Source organism: Brienomyrus brachyistius, unplaced genomic scaffold (genome assembly GCF_023856365.1).
Source record: "Brienomyrus brachyistius isolate T26 unplaced genomic scaffold, BBRACH_0.4 scaffold41, whole genome shotgun sequence".
NCBI lineage: Eukaryota > Metazoa > Chordata > Actinopteri > Osteoglossiformes > Mormyridae > Brienomyrus > Brienomyrus brachyistius.
The window spans coordinates 2116978-2138075 of NW_026042316.1; the positions used below are offsets into that span (position 1 = coordinate 2116978).

At 43.1% G+C, this 21098-nt stretch overlaps 2 protein-coding genes across 6 annotated transcripts in view; one reads left to right on the forward strand and one right to left on the reverse strand.

Annotated features, from left to right (window-relative positions):
- Positions 1-403: 403 nt before the first annotated feature.
- Positions 404-21098, reverse strand: part of LOC125722697 (serine/threonine-protein kinase PLK3-like) — a 185800-nt gene continuing 165105 nt past the window's right edge. The window contains exons 1-10 of one of the 5 annotated variants that reach the window (XM_048998904.1): positions 4179-4316; positions 2531-2626; positions 2317-2433; positions 2105-2234; positions 1845-1923; positions 1647-1742; positions 1211-1409; positions 922-1045; positions 697-829; positions 404-514 (exon numbers count right to left, since the gene is read on the reverse strand). In XM_048998904.1, the coding sequence (XP_048854861.1) occupies positions 505-514; positions 697-829; positions 922-1045; positions 1211-1409; positions 1647-1742; positions 1845-1923; positions 2105-2234; positions 2317-2433; positions 2531-2602 (960 nt within the window). In that variant the 5' untranslated portion in view covers positions 2603-2626; positions 4179-4316 and the 3' untranslated portion in view covers positions 404-504. Of the gene's footprint in view, positions 515-696; positions 830-921; positions 1046-1210; positions 1410-1646; positions 1743-1844; positions 1924-2104; positions 2235-2316; positions 2434-2530; positions 2627-2748; positions 3189-4178; positions 4317-21098 lie in introns of those variants that run through there. The other 4 variants (XM_048998903.1, XM_048998900.1, XM_048998902.1 and 1 more) reach the window with 4 other exon arrangements.
- Positions 4438-8461, forward strand: LOC125722695 (serine/threonine-protein kinase PLK3-like). The gene is made up of 10 exons (XM_048998898.1): positions 4438-6116; positions 6239-6334; positions 6432-6548; positions 6631-6760; positions 6942-7020; positions 7123-7218; positions 7456-7654; positions 7820-7943; positions 8036-8168; positions 8351-8461. Exons 1-10 carry the CDS (start codon positions 5910-5912, stop codon positions 8358-8360), a joined length of 1191 nt encoding a protein of 396 aa, XP_048854855.1. The 5' UTR covers positions 4438-5909; the 3' UTR covers positions 8361-8461.

The window sequence follows — 21098 nt, forward strand, 5'->3', positions numbered from 1 at the left end:
AAATGCATTTTGTCAAAGAAACAAGTTCATTGCGTGCAGGAAATGCACTTTGTGAGTGAAAGAAATGCATTTAGTAGAGGGGCGTAGTACCTTCCAATAACCAGGAGGTGGAGAGCCAACTTTGATTTTGGTAATCCCAATTGACTTTGGCACATATAGGAAAATATAATTTTCAAAATAACATGAGTCTTATGCAATTTACCCAAGTAATACAAGCTCTTTAGGTGACACACAAAGAATCAATTCCCATCAACATAGTGTCAGAACACATATACTCAGTGACCAAACAATTAAGCAGAACAGACTGAGTGGTGAAAATGAAATCTGCATGAGATTGTCTAGTGTGTTCTTGGTATGAATGTGGCCATAATCATACAAGAAAAAAACTGAATCCATGCCTGAATGCTTGAAACACAAAAGAACTTTATTGAAACAGGAGTGGACAGGGAGCTGGGGGAGGCACTCAGGTGTGGGGCGTCACTGCACTTGCTGAGTACAGCCTGCCTACAGGTCCCTGTGTAGAAAAATAGAGGTTTTCAGTTAACATGGCATTCACTAGAGTTCAAGGACGACTACACTAATATTCAATATACCCCAGCTTTATCCATGCAAATCACCAAGACAAGCTTAAGCTACAGAATGGTAACAGAGATGGAACAGGACAAGGATTCACTATTGTGAACAGCATATCTTTACCTCAACCACTTTGACCAACTGGACCAGGTCAATTTGTTCATTGGTCTGTTGACATCCTCTAGAACACGGAGTGACTCCACAGGCTGGGGGATCTCAAGTCCACTCTGCTCGGCATCCTCCCGTAAAGGCTCAACTGCGAGAAAGCATGGATTTGCCAAGTCATGCATCTGAGCCTGAGGAACTGAGAGATGATCTACTAGTAGGATTTATGTCGATGGAATTTACCTCTGGATCGCTTTTTTCGTATCAGGCGCATGAAACGGTTGAAAATCTTTTTGAATGGGTTGACTGATTTATGCTTTGGTGGTGTATTGCAGCTACTAGCTGGCAGTGTCTTTGGAGTGAAGCCCTAGGGTATTAGTTTAATATGCATCAGTTAAGCAAACCAATTCCATACATCCATCCATGCATCCATCCATCTTTTGTTACTGTAATTTTAAAGGAAGGGTAAGTACCAGTGACCTCAGCAGACCAGCTAATCATCCACATCCCACCAGTTTGCAAGTGGACCAACCTTTGTGAAGAACTTGTGGCGACGGACATTCGATAGTGACGGGCGATCCCGTGGGTCGATTCTAAATATCTTGCCCATCAGTTTCCCAGCTTCAATAGAGAGATTCTGCGGTAGAATAAATTTGGCTTCCTTTATATTCTTGAGCATCTCCCAGTAATTGTCATCGTAGAATGCGATTTCCCCAACCAGAAGCTGGTACCTGTAGTAAGAAAGGCAGCAAAGGTGTTTGAGGTCTTTCACATTTGACATAAAAATGCTGTGCTTCCAAAAGAGCAATTCCTTTCAGCTGTGTGCCAGTATTCATTTTTCTTTTCTCTTTCAAGAAGAAAAAAAAAATATTTATGTATGTTAGACACGTGTCTTCTTAAAATGTTAGACAGATTTTATTAGCCATGCTGATCTTTGGCCGGGAGGGGGGTTGACAGGGTATACGTACATGACACAGCCCAGTGCCCAGACGTCCGCTTCCCTTCCATGGCCCTCTCGTTTCCACACTTCTGGAGCCATGTAGACGGGAGTACCACACACTTCTCTACAACACACACAAATGGAAAACGTTAAGCGCACATGTGCTTTAGCTTGCTGTATAAACAAATTTGAAAGCTTAGCCAGGAATTCTGCAAAAAACACCTACTTCTCCCTCGGCTTCAGCTTGACCGCCAGTCCGAAATCCCCAATTCTCAGTTCCATTTGGTCATTGATAAATAAATTTTCTGAAAGACAAACAAATTTGCATTAAGGATAGACTCAAATACTTTGCCAAACTGCAGACTTTACCAAATTGATAAATTAACACTACACAGAAATCCAGACGACCTACACTCGCAATGCCATGTGAAATGCCAGCATTATTATACAGAAAATTGAGTAAAGCGTGAGTGCATGTACACATACCCAACTTGATGTCCCTGTGGACGTAACCTTGCCGGTGGATGTATGTTAACCCTGAAATCAGCTGGTTAATGTAGTATCGCACTTCGGGCTCAGTCAAAGTCCCCCGAGCTTTTAAAATGTCACCGAGTGTCTGGGCAGGGAGAAACAGGGGCAGCCTGATCTATCACAAAGTCTTTGCCTTAGTAAGACGTCTACAAAAGTCAGGGACTCACCTGCCCACTGCACAACTCCATGAAAATATACATGAATTTGTCATCTTCGAAAGAGTGGGAGAACCCCACCACATTCTTGTGCCGCAGTGTTTTTAAAATCTGTACTTCTTCACAGACCTGAGTGAAATGTCAAACACACCATCTCATAAAGTAAAAGGGAAATGCAGATAAACTGAAAAGAGGGATGACATCAAGCACAATCCATACCACATACCTCCTCCACTCCCCAGGAATATAGCCGGATGACCTTAACAGCATAGGTGTCGCCAGTTTCAAGATCGGTCATCTTATAGCATTTGCCACAAGCGCCCTAAAAAACATGTCCTCAATATGTTAACAATAAAGAACATTTCTGACTGACCCTGTTCAAGCATCTCCTCTCTGCAGAAAAATATCAACTGCGATCACTTTCTACAACATTGTGGTGCACACCTGTCCCAAAAGCTCATCCCTGCCGTAGGACCTTAATGTCTTGGGATCTACCAGAATCTCAGGCACTTCCGATGCCATCTGAGCGCGGGAAGGTTCACTGACAGACATGATTTCACCAGAAGAGAAGCGCGATCCGTAACTAACCCGTGGAATACTCGAAATGGGTAGTGAGCGCTCGCGTTCTAAATTACGTGTACACTGGCGTCATCAGTCTTAGAACGCGGCCAAGGCAGCCACGCGATTCGAACTTGTTAGATGGATTACGTCACCACATTGAAAATTACATGGACGGAAAAAGAAGTGAACTTGCTAAGACAATGCAACTAAACACGGATAAAAACTTTTATTACAATCAACTTTATTGAAGAAAAAAAATGTGTACACCAAACATTCAGTTTCGGTAATGCAGTAACACATGCTCGGGAGTAAAGCCTTAGAGCAGAGGCCAGGCGGACCGCGGTCCGGGTCCGTACCCAGAAGCTGTCCCATACGGAGCTGGACTGATAGTCAAAACAAAAGGTTATGATTTAGAACCTGACTGGGCGCTTTTATTTTGTCGGCGCAGCTTTTATAGTCTTTTCGGTAGCGGTTTAGCACTAGAACCGCCGTTTCCCACGCCAACGAACGTTAACCGCCAAGCAAGACGCAACTCGCTGTATGCAGCCCTGTCTTTGCGCTAATGTGCCATTAGTGTTAATAGCACCAGCGAAGCTACTGATGTTCCTTGTTCCTAACAGAGTGGCTTTTCTGTCCTGAAATCGTAAAGCTTTCAAACACAGCATGTATTATATAACATGTTGTTTATTGGTGATTTCATGCTCGTCGAAGTTTCCGCTTTTTAACAACTGTATAAAGTAATGTTATTTATTATATAAATCAACTCAGGTGAAACAAATGTACGTTTCCAGGGTCGCCGAACCTCGTGTATCTGGCGTGAGACTCACGCTTTCAGACTCACGCAGGAAATCTTACCGCAAATCTATATTATTTCATTGAACCAAAAATGTTATACGTCAAAAATGTAATTACACGATTAGATACCTGAAAAAGTCAGATATCGGTTACATGCAATGTTTATACAAGTAATATGCTAATAATAAATAATAGGCTACTAAAATATACCACATTAAATAGTTAGACATTTTGATCTTCTGAACCTTTGCTTCAAGAATTTTCTCTAACTGGATATCTTTACATTTTAGTTGAATACCCCTGCCAAAGGCAGTTGGCTTAATACAATTTTAGTTTTTCTTTTTTTTCTTAGAATAGTAAACGGAAGATCGTACACGCTCTTGCTGCAAGGTGCTGCAGCCTAACGCATCGAAACAAACTATATTACACTAAAGACCGCACTATTCTGCGCGGTCGTGCTGTTAATATAGGCTATTGTACATTCTAAGCAATTGCCCAGGAAACAAAAAAAAACTGACCTTTTGTATGAAAGCAAACGTCCAACAACCGCTTTCTTTACTTCCGTCCCTCTTCCCTCTCTTTATTCCCTTTTCGTTTTTGAAATCCCGACTTGTGTCGGACACTGTTCACGTGTAGCATATATCTAGCCAGATAGCTAACGTACTTAATAAGTAGGTAAAGTCTAAGCTGCTCCAACATTCGGGCTTGCTGAAGTAGGTTGATATCTTGTCTTCCTGAAGAAAGACGCCGAATCTAGCCTAAGCCGATTTTCACCACGCAGGAGGGCTACATTGAGATCAGTCCCACTTTCAGCTGTTTACATTTATTTACATCCATGCACATTGTTGTAACGGAATGTAAAGTGCGGCACCTGACAGACAGGTGAAATGCGCACCAGAAACGATAGGTAAAAACTCATTTTATACACGTGGATAGGACAAGGTTACCTAAACTACGCTCCTTTGGAAACCATATATAAATTATCTCCATGGTATATATATGGGAATGATCTCAGTGTAGGAGACCCTCTTACGTGGTGAAAATCGGTTTAGTCCAGATTCGGGGCCTTTCTTCAGGAAGACAAGATATGAACCTAGTTCATTAAGCCCGAATGTTGCAGCAGCAAACTTAACGGCTTAGACATTACTTATACAGTACGATATGCTTGTTAGCTAGCTGGCTAGATATTTGCCACACGTGAACAATGTCCGCCCCAATTCGGGATTTCAAAAACGAAAAGGGAATAAAGAGAAGGAAGAAGGGCGGAAGTAAATAAAGCGGTTGTTGGCCGTTTACTTAAAATTCTTGAAGCAAAGGTTCAGAAGATCAAAATGTCTAACTATTTAATGTGGTATATTTTAGTAGCCTATTAGTTGTATAAACATTGCATGTAACCGATATCTGACTTTTTCAGGTATCTAATCGTGTAATTACATTTTTGACGTATAACATTTTTGGTTTATAATGAAATAATATAGATTTGCGGTAAGATTTCCTGCGTGAGTCTGAAAGCGTGAGTCTCACGCCAGATACACGAGGTTCGGCGACCCTGGAAACGTACATTTGTTTCACCTGAGTTGATTTATATAATAAATAACATTACTTTATACAGTTGTTAAAAAGCGGAAACTTCGACGAGCATGAAATCACCAATAAACAACATGTTATATAATACATGCTGTGTTTGAAAGCTTTACGATTTCAGGACAGAAAAGCCACTCTGTTAGGAACAAGGAACATCAGTAGCTTCGCTGGTGCTATTAACACTAATGGCACATTAGCGCAAAGACAGGGCTGCATACGGCGAGTTGCGTCTTGCTTGGCAGTTAACGTTCGTTGGCGTGGGAAACGGCGGTTCTAGTGCTAAACCGCTACCGAAAAGACTATAAAAGCTGCGCCGACAAAATAAAAGCGCCCAGTCAGGTTCTAAATCATAACCTTTTGTTTTGACTATCGGTCCAGCTCCGTATGGGACAGCTTCTGGGTACGGACCCGGACCGCGGTCCGCCTGGCCTCTGCTCTAAGGCTTTACTCCCGAGCATGTGTTACTGCATTACCGAAACTGAATGTTTGGTGTACACATTTTTTTTCTTCAATAAAGTTGATTGTAATAAAAGTTTTTATCCGTGTTTAGTTGCATTGTCTTAGCAAGTTCACTTCTTTTTCCGTCCATGTAATTTTCAATGTGGTGACGTAATCCATCTAACAAGTTCGAATCGCGTGGCTGCCTTGGCCGCGTTCTAAGACTGATGACGCAGTGTACACGTAATTTAGAACGCGAGCGCTCACTACCCATTTCGAGTATTCCACGGGTTAGTTACGGATCGCGCTTCTCTTCTGGTGAAATCATGTCTGTCAGTGAACCTTCCCGCGCTCAGATGGCATCGGAAGTGCCTGAGATTCTGGTAGATCCCAAGACATTAAGGTCCTACGGCAGGGATGAGCTTTTGGGACAGGTGTGCACCACAATGTTGTAGAAAGTGATCGCAGTTGATATTTTTCTGCAGAGAGGAGATGCTTGAACAGGGTCAGTCAGAAATGTTCTTTATTGTTAACATATTGAGGACATGTTTTTTAGGGCGCTTGTGGCAAATGCTATAAGATGACCGATCTTGAAACTGGCGACACCTATGCTGTTAAGGTCATCCGGCTATATTCCTGGGGAGTGGAGGAGGTATGTGGTATGGATTGTGCTTGATGTCATCCCTCTTTTCAGTTTATCTGCATTTCCCTTTTACTTTATGAGATGGTGTGTTTGACATTTCACTCAGGTCTGTGAAGAAGTACAGATTTTAAAAACACTGCGGCACAAGAATGTGGTGGGGTTCTCCCACTCTTTCGAAGATGACAAATTCATGTATATTTTCATGGAGTTGTGCAGTGGGCAGGTGAGTCCCTGACTTTTGTAGACGTCTTACTAAGGCAAAGACTTTGTGATAGATCAGGCTGCCCCTGTTTCTCCCTGCCCAGACACTCGGTGACATTTTAAAAGCTCGGGGGACTTTGACTGAGCCCGAAGTGCGATACTACATTAACCAGCTGATTTCAGGGTTAACATACATCCACCGGCAAGGTTACGTCCACAGGGACATCAAGTTGGGTATGTGTACATGCACTCACGCTTTACTCAATTTTCTGTATAATAATGCTGGCATTTCACATGGCATTGCGAGTGTAGGTCGTCTGGATTTCTGTGTAGTGTTAATTTATCAATTTGGTAAAGTCTGCAGTTTGGCAAAGTATTTGAGTCTATCCTTAATGCAAATTTGTTTGTCTTTCAGAAAATTTATTTATCAATGACCAAATGGAACTGAAAATTGGGGATTTCGGACTGGCGGTCAAGCTGAAGCCGAGGGAGAAGTAGGTGTTTTTTGCAGAATTCCTGGCTAAGCTTTCAAATTTGTTTATACAGCAAACTAAAGCACATGTGCGCTTAACGTTTTCCATTTGTGTGTGTTGTAGAGAAGTGTGTGGTACTCCCGTCTACATGGCTCCAGAAGTGTGGAAACGAGAGGGCCATGGAAGGGAAGCGGACGTCTGGGCACTGGGCTGTGTCATGTACGTATACCCTGTCAACCCCCCTCCCGGCCAAAGATCAGCATGGCTAATAAAATCTGTCTAACATTTTAAGAAGACACGTGTCTAACATACATAAATATTTTTTTTTTCTTCTTGAAAGAGAAAAGAAAAATGAATACTGGCACACAGCTGAAAGGAATTGCTCTTTTGGAAGCACAGCATTTTTATGTCAAATGTGAAAGACCTCAAACACCTTTGCTGCCTTTCTTACTACAGGTACCAGCTTCTGGTTGGGGAAATCGCATTCTACGATGACAATTACTGGGAGATGCTCAAGAATATAAAGGAAGCCAAATTTATTCTACCGCAGAATCTCTCTATTGAAGCTGGGAAACTGATGGGCAAGATATTTAGAATCGACCCACGGGATCGCCCGTCACTATCGAATGTCCGTCGCCACAAGTTCTTCACAAAGGTTGGTCCACTTGCAAACTGGTGGGATGTGGATGATTAGCTGGTCTGCTGAGGTCACTGGTACTTACCCTTCCTTTAAAATTACAGTAACAAAAGATGGATGGATGCATGGATGGATGTATGGAATTGGTTTGCTTAACTGATGCATATTAAACTAATACCCTAGGGCTTCACTCCAAAGACACTGCCAGCTAGTAGCTGCAATACACCACCAAAGCATAAATCAGTCAACCCATTCAAAAAGATTTTCAACCGTTTCATGCGCCTGATACGAAAAAAGCGATCCAGAGGTAAATTCCATCGACATAAATCCTACTAGTAGATCATCTCTCAGTTCCTCAGGCTCAGATGCATGACTTGGCAAATCCATGCTTTCTCGCAGTTGAGCCTTTACGGGAGGATGCCGAGCAGAGTGGACTTGAGATCCCCCAGCCTGTGGAGTCACTCCGTGTTCTAGAGGATGTCAACAGACCAATGAACAAATTGACCTGGTCCAGTTGGTCAAAGTGGTTGAGGTAAAGATATGCTGTTCACAATAGTGAATCCTTGTCCTGTTCCATCTCTGTTACCATTCTGTAGCTTAAGCTTGTCTTGGTGATTTGCATGGATAAAGCTGGGGTATATTGAATATTAGTGTAGTCGTCCTTGAACTCTAGTGAATGCCATGTTAACTGAAAACCTCTATTTTTCTACACAGGGACCTGTAGGCAGGCTGTACTCAGCAAGTGCAGTGACGCCCCACACCTGAGTGCCTCCCCCAGCTCCCTGTCCACTCCTGTTTCAATAAAGTTCTTTTGTGTTTCAAGCATTCAGGCATGGATTCAGTTTTTTTCTTGTATGATTATGGCCACATTCATACCAAGAACACACTAGACAATCTCATGCAGATTTCATTTTCACCACTCAGTCTGTTCTGCTTAATTGTTTGGTCACTGAGTATATGTGTTCTGACACTATGTTGATGGGAATTGATTCTTTGTGTGTCACCTAAAGAGCTTGTATTACTTGGGTAAATTGCATAAGACTCATGTTATTTTGAAAATTATATTTTCCTATATGTGCCAAAGTCAATTGGGATTACCAAAATCAAAGTTGGCTCTCCACCTCCTGGTTATTGGAAGGTACTACGCCCCTCTACTAAATGCATTTCTTTCACTCACAAAGTGCATTTCCTGCACGCAATGAACTTGTTTCTTTGACAAAATGCATTTTGTGGATGAAATGCCCTTTTTCATTCACGAAAGCAGATACATTCAACCTTCTGAACATGATATGCTAGGTGCTAATATCAGTTCTGTGTACAAAATGAAACATTCCTGTTGATTTCGGGGCACCAAAGACAGTAATGTATTTATGCTTCTGTGGACAAAATGTAACTGTAGTATGTCTTTCTCTGGACAAAATTCAAGGCATTACTTGATTTTGTCATTGAATAATGCATTTTGTCACACAGAATGTATTTTGTGTCCGAAAATGAGCGCTTGACAGGAGCTGGAAGACTACTTTCGTATGTACAGGACAACTAACAACGGAAAATCCTACATGTACCTACGTGTTACTGATAGTTGTCCTTTACTTATGTTGTAGAAATTATTTTGGGCTGGAAAGTAAAGAAAGAATGATGGGTGGGTGGGGGGTTGCAGTTTTAACTCTTATTGGGACTGTAAGATGTAAAGTAATGAATGAATATTCATTCATTCATGCGACTGTAAGATAATGAATATCTAAAAATAGAAAAAATACAGAATTTCATAAACTTTCTCAATGACTTTGTTTTTAATCAATAAGAAATAAAATAACAAGAATAACATATAAATAAATAAATAAATATGACATTCAATAACAATAAGTAAGTAAATAAATAAGTAATCGCAACAACAATCTAACAAATAGAAATTATGTTATAGTAATTAGGAAGTCCACATTTTAAAATATTGTCATTGAGCAATCAGTTGGAAGGACAACATGGAGGGAAGGGAACAGATAGTCTGCTTGGCATGCTGTTCGTGTTTGAGTTTATCAGTGATTAGCTATTAACCTTTCACCGCATAGTAATGGTGCATTCCAATCAGATGTTGGCCTTGATGCGTACTGGCTCGTGATTGGTTGGCTATTTTGAGGTAACTTTGTTTTTACTCAGATGACACCCTTAGCGATCGGTCTTACTCTCTTGATAGACTAACGTGGTGTCTACAATGTCTAATAAAAGCTGCCCCGAACCATAGTAACCAGTTCACTCTACAGGCAAAGTTTATTCATTTACTCCTTCACAGCCAGTTAAAATAAGAACAATTAGATAAACAGGAACATATGCTGAGCATATGAAGTTCTTTGTACGGAGTGCTGAGACACTGTGGGAGGCCATTCGCTAATCATCTCTCTCAGACAAGCTCAGCGCAGTCAGTCTGATATTAGACTCGCTAGTCTCTCATATTACACAATTCTTAAGTTTTCTGAAATACTGGATCTTCTAACCACACTCAAAATACAGTTTAACTGTTCTTTCTTAAACTTTCTTAAAGAACGTAAAATGTAGCTTTACTGCTTACATTTACATTTCCAGCAAACATTTTAATTGATGCAAATGAGAGTAAATGGTGAATCAGTTTATTTGCTATCTAGCCACATTAAATGCATTTGCTGCCCAACCGTTCATCAGTATGTGACCACTGCCATCTGGCTTTAAAGAGTAAGTCTACTGTAATACTATCATTACAGTAGTATTATTAGTATTATCAGCTTATTGTGAAAATGAGATGCGGGAAAAATGTCTCAAATGCAGATCAGTTACGGTGATCGGGAGCTTACTAATGAAAATGAGAAGACCAAAGGGTTTGAACAAGAGATGGTGGTGGGGCTGTGATGGACCCCTCCTGATGTTACATTTATACATGAATATGCACTGCATCTCATTATTATACAGTTTGTTACATTTATACATGAACATGCACTGCATCACATTATTGTGCAGTTTGTTACATTTATACATGAACATGCACTGCATCACATTATTGTGCAGTTTGTTACATTTATACATGAACATGCACTGCATCACATTATTGTGCAGTTTGTTACATTTATACATGAACATGCACTGCATCACATTATTATACAGTTTGTTACATTTATACATGAACATGCACTGCATCACATTATTGTGCAGTTTGTTACATTTATACATGAACATGCACTGCATCACATTATTATACAGTTTGTTACATTTATACATGAACATGCACTGCATCACATTATTATACAGTTTGTTACATTTATACATGAACATGCACTGCATCACATTATTATACAGTTTGTTACATTTATACATGAACATGCACTACATCACATTATGCAGTTTGTTACATTTCTGCTTAGCCTTTTCTTTATACAGATGTTAATGCTACTTATTGCAGCCTCTTTAAAAGAAATGAAAAAAAAAAGCTTTAAAAATTGCTATACTGTATATAGGACTGTGCAAAATTCTTAAGCAACAAAAGAAAATTCTTTTTTATTTCATTTATCTGGGCTGTCAGAAAAAAAAAACATGATTTAACATAAGAACTAAGGTTGTGCACCATTCAGAACTGATTCGCGAATGGCCCCTGTCACGATCACGGCGTAGCGGTTGCGAGCAGGACGGCGGTAAGCGGCGATCGTGTGGGCAGGCGTGAAAGGAGCAGGCAGACAGGTCGAGATCGGGGTAAACTCGGGGTTTAATTAGGGAATCGGGAGCAGGGAGCAGGGAACATCAAACCACACAAGATCCACAACAAACTACAATGACGGACACGGGGAACAGGTAAGATCAGCACTTAAATAGGACGGGACTAATCAAAGTAATTGGACACAGCAGGAGACGATCAGGGAAGCACACGTGGGTAATCAGGGGGCGTGGCACACACGAGGAGCGTATGAGCCGGGCATGACACTTATTTTCTACAAAGCAAGTTCAATGCAAGCATAACCTGCAGAAGCAAGACAAAGCATGGCGGGGAAAACATATTATTGTACTGTACAATTACTTTAAATTTAGGAATAAAAAAATACGACCAAAAATGTTTTAGTTTGCCAAGTAATCAAAATTCAGAGTAAACTAATACATGGTAACACGCATGCAAAAGATCAACGGCAGAACAGGTGCTCTGAACCCAGTCTGGATTAAAACGGAATTAACCATCTCTCTCAACATAATATTGGGATCATTTATTCTCCTCAGAGGCCTCTATAGAACTGTGCATCCATCTCCTCACTCATGTTTAGACAGACGTATCCTAAGGCACCAGGGCAGACCTGTGTTACTGTGACATCTGGTTCCTTCATTGGCTCTGTATATTTTTCTAGAAATAACTAAATGGCTCTTTTGTGGAAATTTCCAGCCAGAGACTTGGTTCTTATATGACGAGAAAATTTTATTTTTACTTAGACTAAGAAGCTATAGAATATCAGCTCTGCATGCGATCTCTCCTTTACTGTTGAAGCACCTCAGTCACCGGTTGACATTTTCACAATGGATGGTCTTCAGATTTGCATGAGTTGAAGTACATAAGTAGTCTAACCGAAATATATAAAGCTATATTCAAACAGGACAAGGAGGCAGCACAGATGACAAGAGACAGCACCGACCAGGGGGAGCCAGTCATCTCCCCAGCAGACCGAGTACACCTCCGCGTGTTAAATCACAGGGGATTCAGGGTGAAATGGCAAGAGGTGCAGGTCAACACACAGGAATGTTTGGATTGGTGGTATGATATGTGGGGAGGTTGGCAGCAAGCTGTTATGAAAGGGCTTTTCTTAGGAGCTGTGATTATTCTGACTCTGATACTAATCTTCTGCTGTGTAGATCCTTTAGTCGTCACCCTAGTGAGCAGAGCTCTGTCTCAACATGTGACAACAGCTGCCATGTCAAAGGTGGTGGGAGGACCGTCTGAAACGATGAGATCCTGGATCCAACACAGAAAAGGAAAAGACATCGCTGACAATGCCCTGCCTGCAAAATTGCAACATGAAGGAACTGCAGGGATTGACTGCCTAATTTCGAATTAGAATTTAGCAATTAATTGTCAACATACCACAGCACATGGTGCACAACTACAAAATGCATTCTCTGTATTTAACCCATATGTGACATAGCAGGGGGCAGCAAATTCAGCGCCCAGGGAGCAGTACTTGGGGGTCAGTATCTCAGTGAGGCTTTGCTGGTCGGGGATTCGAACCTACAGTGTTTCAACTACAAGTGCACTTCCCTAACCATAAAGCCACCACGGCCTAATCCGACAGCTGGAAAGAGTAGAATCATGAAGAAGTGTATGTTATGGATGTTGGACTGCAGCACTATCAGTTAATATTGGGGAAAGCGCCCGGCGTTTCCACGCCAACTCCACACTTTACGAGACACACACTTTATAGTTTTACTTGCAAGGGTACCCACACTCTCTGCAATGCAAACTACAGCAGAATGTGTTACAAAGGGTGGTTCCCCTTGGCTCCTTTATTTATAGTCAGTGGGAGGCGCAAGAGTCACGCAGAATAGGGAGGTGAGAACAAGAAGAGAAAGTTCTGGTTTTGCTAAGGTGGGAATGCTATTATTAATATAATCTAAAGAATGAGGGTAGAGGAAAACAAAATAATGTATATACATATTTACATTCATTGCTGATCATACAGGAGTGATAACAAAATGATTAATAACAGTTTCTTCAGCCTAACAGTTAACCTCCCCATTTATCTATGGGAGTTCATTATACGGCAATCCTCTCCACTACTTTACGACGATCCCACTATAGGTGGGATCTGAATCTGAGTGTTTGTAGTTCATGAACTTTGCCCAAACAAAGCCTGAGTAATGCCCCACGTAACTTTGCCCAAACAAAGCCTGAGTAATGCCCCACGTAACTTTGCCCAAACAAAGCCTGAGTAATGCCCCACGTAACTTTGCCCAAACAAAGCCTGAGTAATGCCCCACGTAACTTTGTCCAAACAAAGCCTGAGTAATGCCCCACGTAACTTTGCCCAAACAAAGCCTGAGTAATGCCCCACGCAACTTTGCCCAAACAAAGCCTGAGTAATGCCTAACGTAACTTTGCCCAAACAAAGCCTGACAAAGGCGATGCGTAACTTTTCCCAATGTACCACAATACAATTGTCACCAAAGCAAATGTTAATTATGAATTGCTGAATCACGGAATTATAAAAATCTATAGAATTAAAGAGCAAAATGTTGCATCCTCTCCGTGCAAAAAAGCGTCCACCTCCATCGAATCAACGGAGTCAGCGATGGATGCCTCACTTCCAAAATCATGTTCTGTGCTTCCTCAAACATGAACGTCTTCCGAGCCATTTTTCTTCACTCAAAAATGTTGTGCGAAAATAATTGGGAAAACTCACCGAGATTATCTGTGCAATGCGAACTGGAGACACTCCCACAGATACTGCGCCGACAGAGAAGCATTTGCGCGTTTCTGTCCCCAGTGCGAAAAACAATGGCGAATCAGCACATCCCATACCATTTCTCAAACCTTAGACACACCTCTATTGGACAAAACAAGTGACACTGTAATTTGATGTTCATACAAAAAGTTTATTATAGTGAAACATAACCATGGGCAAAGGTTCAGTGCGTAAAAATTGATATGCTTGCAGGGAAGCAGAGCGTATATTTTAAAAATACTTGACAACGAAGAATGACAGTGATTGATTCGTATACATAGGAGATCAAGCTTTCAAACGAGGGTAACTTTTCATTCAGTGGTTTTCTTCAAAAACTCTGGAGATGAAAAACACAGCACGTGTTTACAGAATGCTAACTGAAATTTTTCTGCGATGAGTGAGCAAGCTATTTGAGAGCATGACAGTCATTTTTATGGGAAAATGTGTGTTTTGTCTTTTTTGGAATTTAACAAGCGGTTTTTGTTTGATCTTACACGTTTGTTTCTTCTATTGGAGGTCCTTTTACTCTATTAAAAACTTGGATGTATGTGTCCAAACCACTAGAGGGCGAGTTCTGACAAGCCTATAACTGTCCTGAGAAGTTGTTTGAATGCACTTAATGCCTTGACATTTGTTGATGTGCGTGTGCTCTGCTCGAGCAGTAAAGGGGAGATCGCGTGGGCAACCTCATGCTGGGTCCATGCGCTGTGTGTGGGGTGGGTAATGGGGGAGACCTCATGCTGGGTCCATGCGCTGTGTGTGGGGTGAGTAATGGGGGAGACCTCATGCTGGGTCCATGCGCTGTGTGTGGGGTGGGTAATGGGGGAGACCTCATGCTGGGTCCATGTACTGTGTGTGGGGTGGGTAATGGGGGAGACCTCATGCTGGGCCCATGCGCTGTGCATGGGGTGGGTAATGGGGGAGACCTCATGCTGTGATGTACGTGGACATAAGCCTCCTCAGGACACGGAGAACAGACAATCCTAGGGGAGAGAGATACCCTATTGGAGATAGGTGCTAATTGTTACTAACTGGCCAGCCCCATCCTGCAGGACACGATAATATCAGTATGTGTCAATCATGGTCATTATTGCTGGCCAATATTACATGTTTATCAATATTAGATCCCTATCAGTACTTCTCCCTGACCATCATATATGTTGGAAGATAGATGAATGGAGTTTTTCAACACGCAGACAAAAGCATGCCATTAGAAATGGGAACAATATATAAATAATATAAATGGTGTGCTCTGTTGTGAAAGCTATACATTCTATATTCAATGTACAGGGTCTGTTGTGTGTAGTACTCATGTGTCAAAGGTGTACTGCGTCAATGAAAATGGTAGATTGTTTGGATATCTAGGGCTACTTCAAAGCGTGACCTGGGTGAGGTAGAGATCAAACAGGGTCTTAAATGAAGCAGGTATTGTTCTCTCTGTGTGGTTTTTACTCTTTGCAAAGTGAGCCCAACACAGTGCAGTCAGTGGGTCAGTCTTCCTGAGCTGCATCTAACCAGTGGAAACATCTGCAGCACTGCAGAGAAGCACTCAGCAGACAAACAAACCAAAACAGCTTACAGCTGTATGTCACTTTTCAAGACTGGGACTGAAATAGACAAGACAACAGGGTACAGCTGGGTACAATCAGGGAAGCACATGTGGATAATCAGGGGGGCGTGGCACACACGAGGATCGGGCTCCGTAAAATCCCATGATTCAGTCTCAGAAGCACTGGCTCCCCTGCCCTCCTCTGAACATTATTAAAGCTACACCCTGAACACTCTGTGTGACTGACATGAATGAGAAGCATCTTTATTCATAATCTCTGTAGCGGAGGTCAGAATACAGAGTGTCATTATTCCCGTCTTTCTTCTGTCTCCTGGGTTTTGGGTTCTTAAGGTTCAGGGCAGCGTAATTCAGTGTGTCCTCGTCATGGCAGGCAGACATGGATGGCAGAATTGGATGGATCAATTCGGTTTGCTATCACTTACATGTACAAATTGCTCTTAAATGCTGATCCCAGGATGGAAGTCAGTTGGAATTTTTTTGCTGATTTTGATACCATACCTGCTTATGTGACCATTCCACTTTTGATAAATCACTGTTTTTCTGATCTGTTTAAAATATACAATAAATTAACATATATAATTTCACACAATATAACAATTCAATGGTAGGATAATATTCCTAATTTTGGGAGGAAATTAACACTTAGTAAAAATTATTTCTGTCAATTTCAGTGTATGTTTGGATATGTGTTGTTTAGTACTGTATGATATGTTATGTATAGTAAAAAAGCTATACAAATATTTCAAGAGATTTGAAGTGTCACAACAAGGAAAGGAACAACCTGTGGACTGGAGTAAGGTGAACGGAGAGGGCAAAACTTTGAGGCAAAACTTTGACAGTTATTGGGAAAACCAAATGCAACCACGAGGGATCCAAACAGGAGAACAGGGAACAAGCAGGGGAAAGACCCAGGGGCAGAGAAAGATGCGGGAAGATGAGCACAGTGACAGGCACAGTGACAGGCACAGTGACAGGCATATACAATAACTAACGATGGGACAACGAGTAATGGAGTGGCTCATTAGGGCCACACTGGGGAGGGGACAGGAGGGCCAGGCAGACTAATAAATGTTATTTATATGCAACTTACTGCAACATGTGTTGTATATTTCAGTATATTTAGCAAAATACTAAAGATTTAATAAGAAAACACAAAGATCTTACAAAAATCTTTAAATACATAAGGTAAGATTTAATAAGCGATTTTAGAGGGTAACCCAGTGGTTTTCCAATACGAAAATTGTATCTAGTATTAAACAATTCTACTCTGTTATAAGCACATGAGTCTTTGTTAAAAACTACATTTTGTCCTTCTTCTGAGTGCATAAAGCCGGGCAGCGTACCTGCACAGTGTGTACAGGTCAGTTTACATCTTATATAAATGAGAGCAATGTTCAGAATTGTCATGCCCGGCTCGTCCGCTCCTCCTGTGTGCCACGCCCCCGGATTACCCACGTGTTCTTTCCCGATTGTACCCAGCTGTGTCTGCTTCTTTTCAATCAGTCCAGTGTATTTCAGTCCGTGTCTTACCTTAGTCCTTCGTCCGTCATTGATGTTGTCGATGCCCATGTCCTGTCCTGCCTTGCCTTCATTAAATCCCCGTATACCCCGTACTCTGTTTGCCTTGCCTACTTCCTGCCCGCACGATCGCCGCTCTGCCCGCGATCGCTGCCGTCTCCCGTGACAAGAATAATGCTGCAAGATAAAACTATCAGCAAGCCAGAGTGAAGAGGATCCAGCAGCTTCTGAAAGCCTGTAACAGAGAGATGGATTTCAGCATAATGATATAGAGACACATTTCCCATTTGCTTACATTACATTACTTAAAGATCAAATCGATAATAAATTAAAGTAGATAGAAGTTATCCATTTTTAACACATTTTTTTATATTTAACATTTTAACATTTATTAATATATTCAAGATTATTAAATTAACAATTATGTAATTAAATGTAAGTGCATATACACTTAAATTAGGAATTACATTACTTCAAATAGTATAAGAAATAAATTCACGTCCAAATAGCAAAAAAAAAGCAAAACAGAAGCAGATATACTCCCCACACTAGGTGTTACCATCTATATCCAGCTGTGTGCCGTTCCCAAACAACATCTCCCCACGCTGGGTGTTACCATCTATATCCAGCTGTGTGCCGTTCCCAAACAACATCTCCCCACGCTGGGTGTTACCATCTATATCCAGCTGTGTGCCGTTCCCAAACAACATCTCCCCACGCTGGGTGTTACCATCTATATCCAGCTGTGTGCCGTTCCCAAACAACATCTCCCCACGCTGGGTGTTACCATCTATATCCAGCTGTGTGCCGTTCCCAAACAGCATCTCCCCTCACTGGGTGTTACCATCTATATCCAGCTGTGTGCCGTTCCCAAACAGCATCTCCCCAATCTGGGTGTTACCATCTATATCCAGCTGTGTGCCGTTCCCAAACAGCATCTCCCCACGCTGGGTGTTACCCTCTATATCCAGCTGTGTGCCGTTCCCAAACAGCATCTCCCCACACTGGGTGTTACCATCTATATCCAGCTGTGTGCCGTTCCCAAACAACATCTCCCCACGCTGGGTGTTACCATCTATATCCAGCTGTGTGCCGTTCCCAAACAGCATCTCCCCACGCTGGGTGTTACCATCTATATCCAGCTGTGTGCCGTTCCCAAACAGCATCTCCCCACACTGGGTGTTACCATCTATATCCAGCTGTGTGCCGTTCCCAAACAACATCTCCCCACGCTGGGTGTTACCATCTATATCCAGCTGTGTGCCGTTCCCAAACAGCATCTCCCCAGTCTGGGTGTTACCATCTATATCCAGCTGTGTGCCGTTCCCAAACAGCATCTCCCCACACTGGGTGTACCATCTATATCCAGCTGTGTGCCGTTCCCAAAGAGCATCTCCCCACACTGGGTGTTACCATCTATATCCAGCAGTGTGCCGTTCCCAAACAGCATCTCCCCTCACTGGATGTTACCATCTATATCCAGCTGTGTGCCGTTCCCAAACAGCATCTCCCCTCACTGGATGTTACCATCTATATCCAGCTGTGTGCCGTTCCCAAACAGCATCTCCCCACGCTGGGTGTTACCATCTATATCCAGCTGTGTGCCGTTCCCAAACAGCATCTCCCCTCACTGGATGTTACCATCTATATCCAGCTGTGTGCCGTTCCCAAACAGCATCTCCCCACGCTGGGTGTTACCATCTATATCCAGCTGTGTGCCGTTCCCAAACAGCATCTCCCCACGCTGGGTGTTACCATCTATATCCAGCTGTGTGCCGTTCCCAAACAGCATCTCCCCTCACTGGGTGTTACCATCTATATCCAGCTGTGTGCCGTTCCCAAACAACATCTCCCCACGCTGGGTGTTACCATCTATATCCAGCTGTGTGCCGTTCCCAAACAGCATCTCCCCACACTGGGTGTTACCATCTATATCCAGCTGTGTGCCGTTCCCAAACAGCATCTCCCCACGCTGGGTGTTACCATCTATATCCAGCTGTGTGCCGTTCCCAAACAGCATCTCCCCACGCTGGGTGTTACCATCTATATCCAGCTGTGTGCCGTTCCCAAACAGCATCTCCCCACGCTGGGTGTTATCACCTATATCCAGCTGTGTGCCGTTCCCAAACAGCATCTCCCCACAATAGGTGTTACCATCTATATCCAGCTGTGTGCCGTTCCCAAACAGCATCTCCCCACAATAGGTGTTACCATCTATATCCAGCTGTGTGCCGTTCCCAAACAGCATCTCCCCACAATAGGTGTTACCATCTATATCCAGCTGTGTGCCGTTCCCAAACAGCATCTCCCCACACTGGGTGTTACCATCTATATCCAGCTGTGTGCCGTTCCCAAACAGCATCTCCCCACGCTGGGTGTTACCATCTATATCCAGCTGTGTGCCGTTCCCAAACAGCATCTCCCCACGCTGGGTGTTATCAGCTATATCCAGCTGTGTGCCGTTCCCAAACAGCATCTCTCCTCACTGGGTGTTACCATCTATATCCAGCTGTGTGCCGTTCCCAAACAGCATCTCCCCACAATAGGTGTTACCATCTATATCCAGCTGTGTGCCGTTCCCAAACAGCATCTCCCCACACTGGGTGTTACCATCTATATCCAGCTGTGTGCCATTCCCAAACAGCATCTCCCCACGCTGGGTGTTACCGTCTATATCCAGCTGTGTGCCGTTCCCAAACAGCATCTCCCCACGCTGGGTGTTACCATCTATATCCAGCTGTGTGCCGTTCCCAAACAGCATCTCCCCTCACTGGGTGTTACCATCTATATCCAGCTGTGTGCCGTTCCCAAACAACATCTCCCCACGCTGGGTGTTATCATCTATATCCAGCTGTGTGCCGTTCCCAAACAGCATCTCCCCACACTGGGTGTTACCATCTATATCCAGCTGTGTGCCGTTCCCAAACAGCATCTCCCCACACTGGGTGTTACCATCTATATCCAGCTGTGTGCCGTTCCCAAACAGCATCTCCCCACGCTGGGTGTTACCATCTATATCCAGCTGTGTGCCGTTCCCAAACAGCATCTCCCCACGCTGGGTGTTACCATCTATATCCAGCTGTGTGCCGTTCCCAAACAGCATCTCCCCACGCTGGGTGTTACCATCTATATCCAGCTGTGTGCCGTTCCCAAACAGCATCTCCCCACGCTGGGTGTTGCCATCTATATCCAGCTGTGTGCCGTTCCCAAACAGCATCTCCCCACGCTGGGTGTTACCATCTATATCCAGCTGTGTGCCGTTCCCAAACAGCATCTCCCCACGCTGGGTGTTACCATCTATATCCAGCTGTGTGCCGTTCCCAAACAGCATCTCTCCTCACTGGGTGTTACCATCTATATCCAGCTGTGTGCCGTTCCCAAACAACATCTCCCCACGCTGGGTGTTATCATCTATATCCAGCTGTGTGCCGTTCCCAAACAACATCTCCCCACGCTGGGTGTTATCATCTATATCCAGCTGTGTGCCGTTCCCAAACAGCATCTCCCCACAATAGGTGTTACCATCTATATCCAGCTGTGTGCCGTTCCCAAACAGCATCTCCCCACGCTGGGTGTTACCATCTATATCCAGCTGTGTGCCGTTCCCAAACAGCATCTCCCCACGCTGGGTGTTACCATCTATATCCAGCTGTGTGCCGTTCCCAAACAGCATCTCCCCACGCTGGGTGTTACACTCTATATCCAGCTGTGTGCCGTTCCCAAACAGCATCTCCCCACACTGGGTGTTACCATCTATATCCAGCTATGTGCCGTTCTCAAACAGCATCTCCCCTCACTGGGTGTTACCATCTATATCCAGCTGTGTTCCGTTCCCAAACAGCATCTCCCCACGCTGGGTGTTACCATCTATATCCAGCTGTGTGCCGTTCCCAAACAGCATCTCCCCTCACTGGGTGTTACCATCTATATCCAG

What these genes read in the sequence shown, in the direction of transcription:
- LOC125722695 (XM_048998898.1), top strand. Translation starts at nt 5,910, where the DNA reads ATGACGCAGTGTACACGTAATTTAGAACGCGAGCGCTCACTACCCATT. An exon ending in TGGGCACTGGGCTGTGTCAT is followed by an intron (nt 7,219 to 7,455) that starts GTACGTATACCC and finishes TTCTTACTACAG; the next exon opens with GTACCAGCTTCTGGTTGGGG. An exon ending in ACGAAAAAAGCGATCCAGAG is followed by an intron (nt 7,944 to 8,035) that starts GTAAATTCCATC and finishes GCTTTCTCGCAG; the next exon opens with TTGAGCCTTTACGGGAGGAT.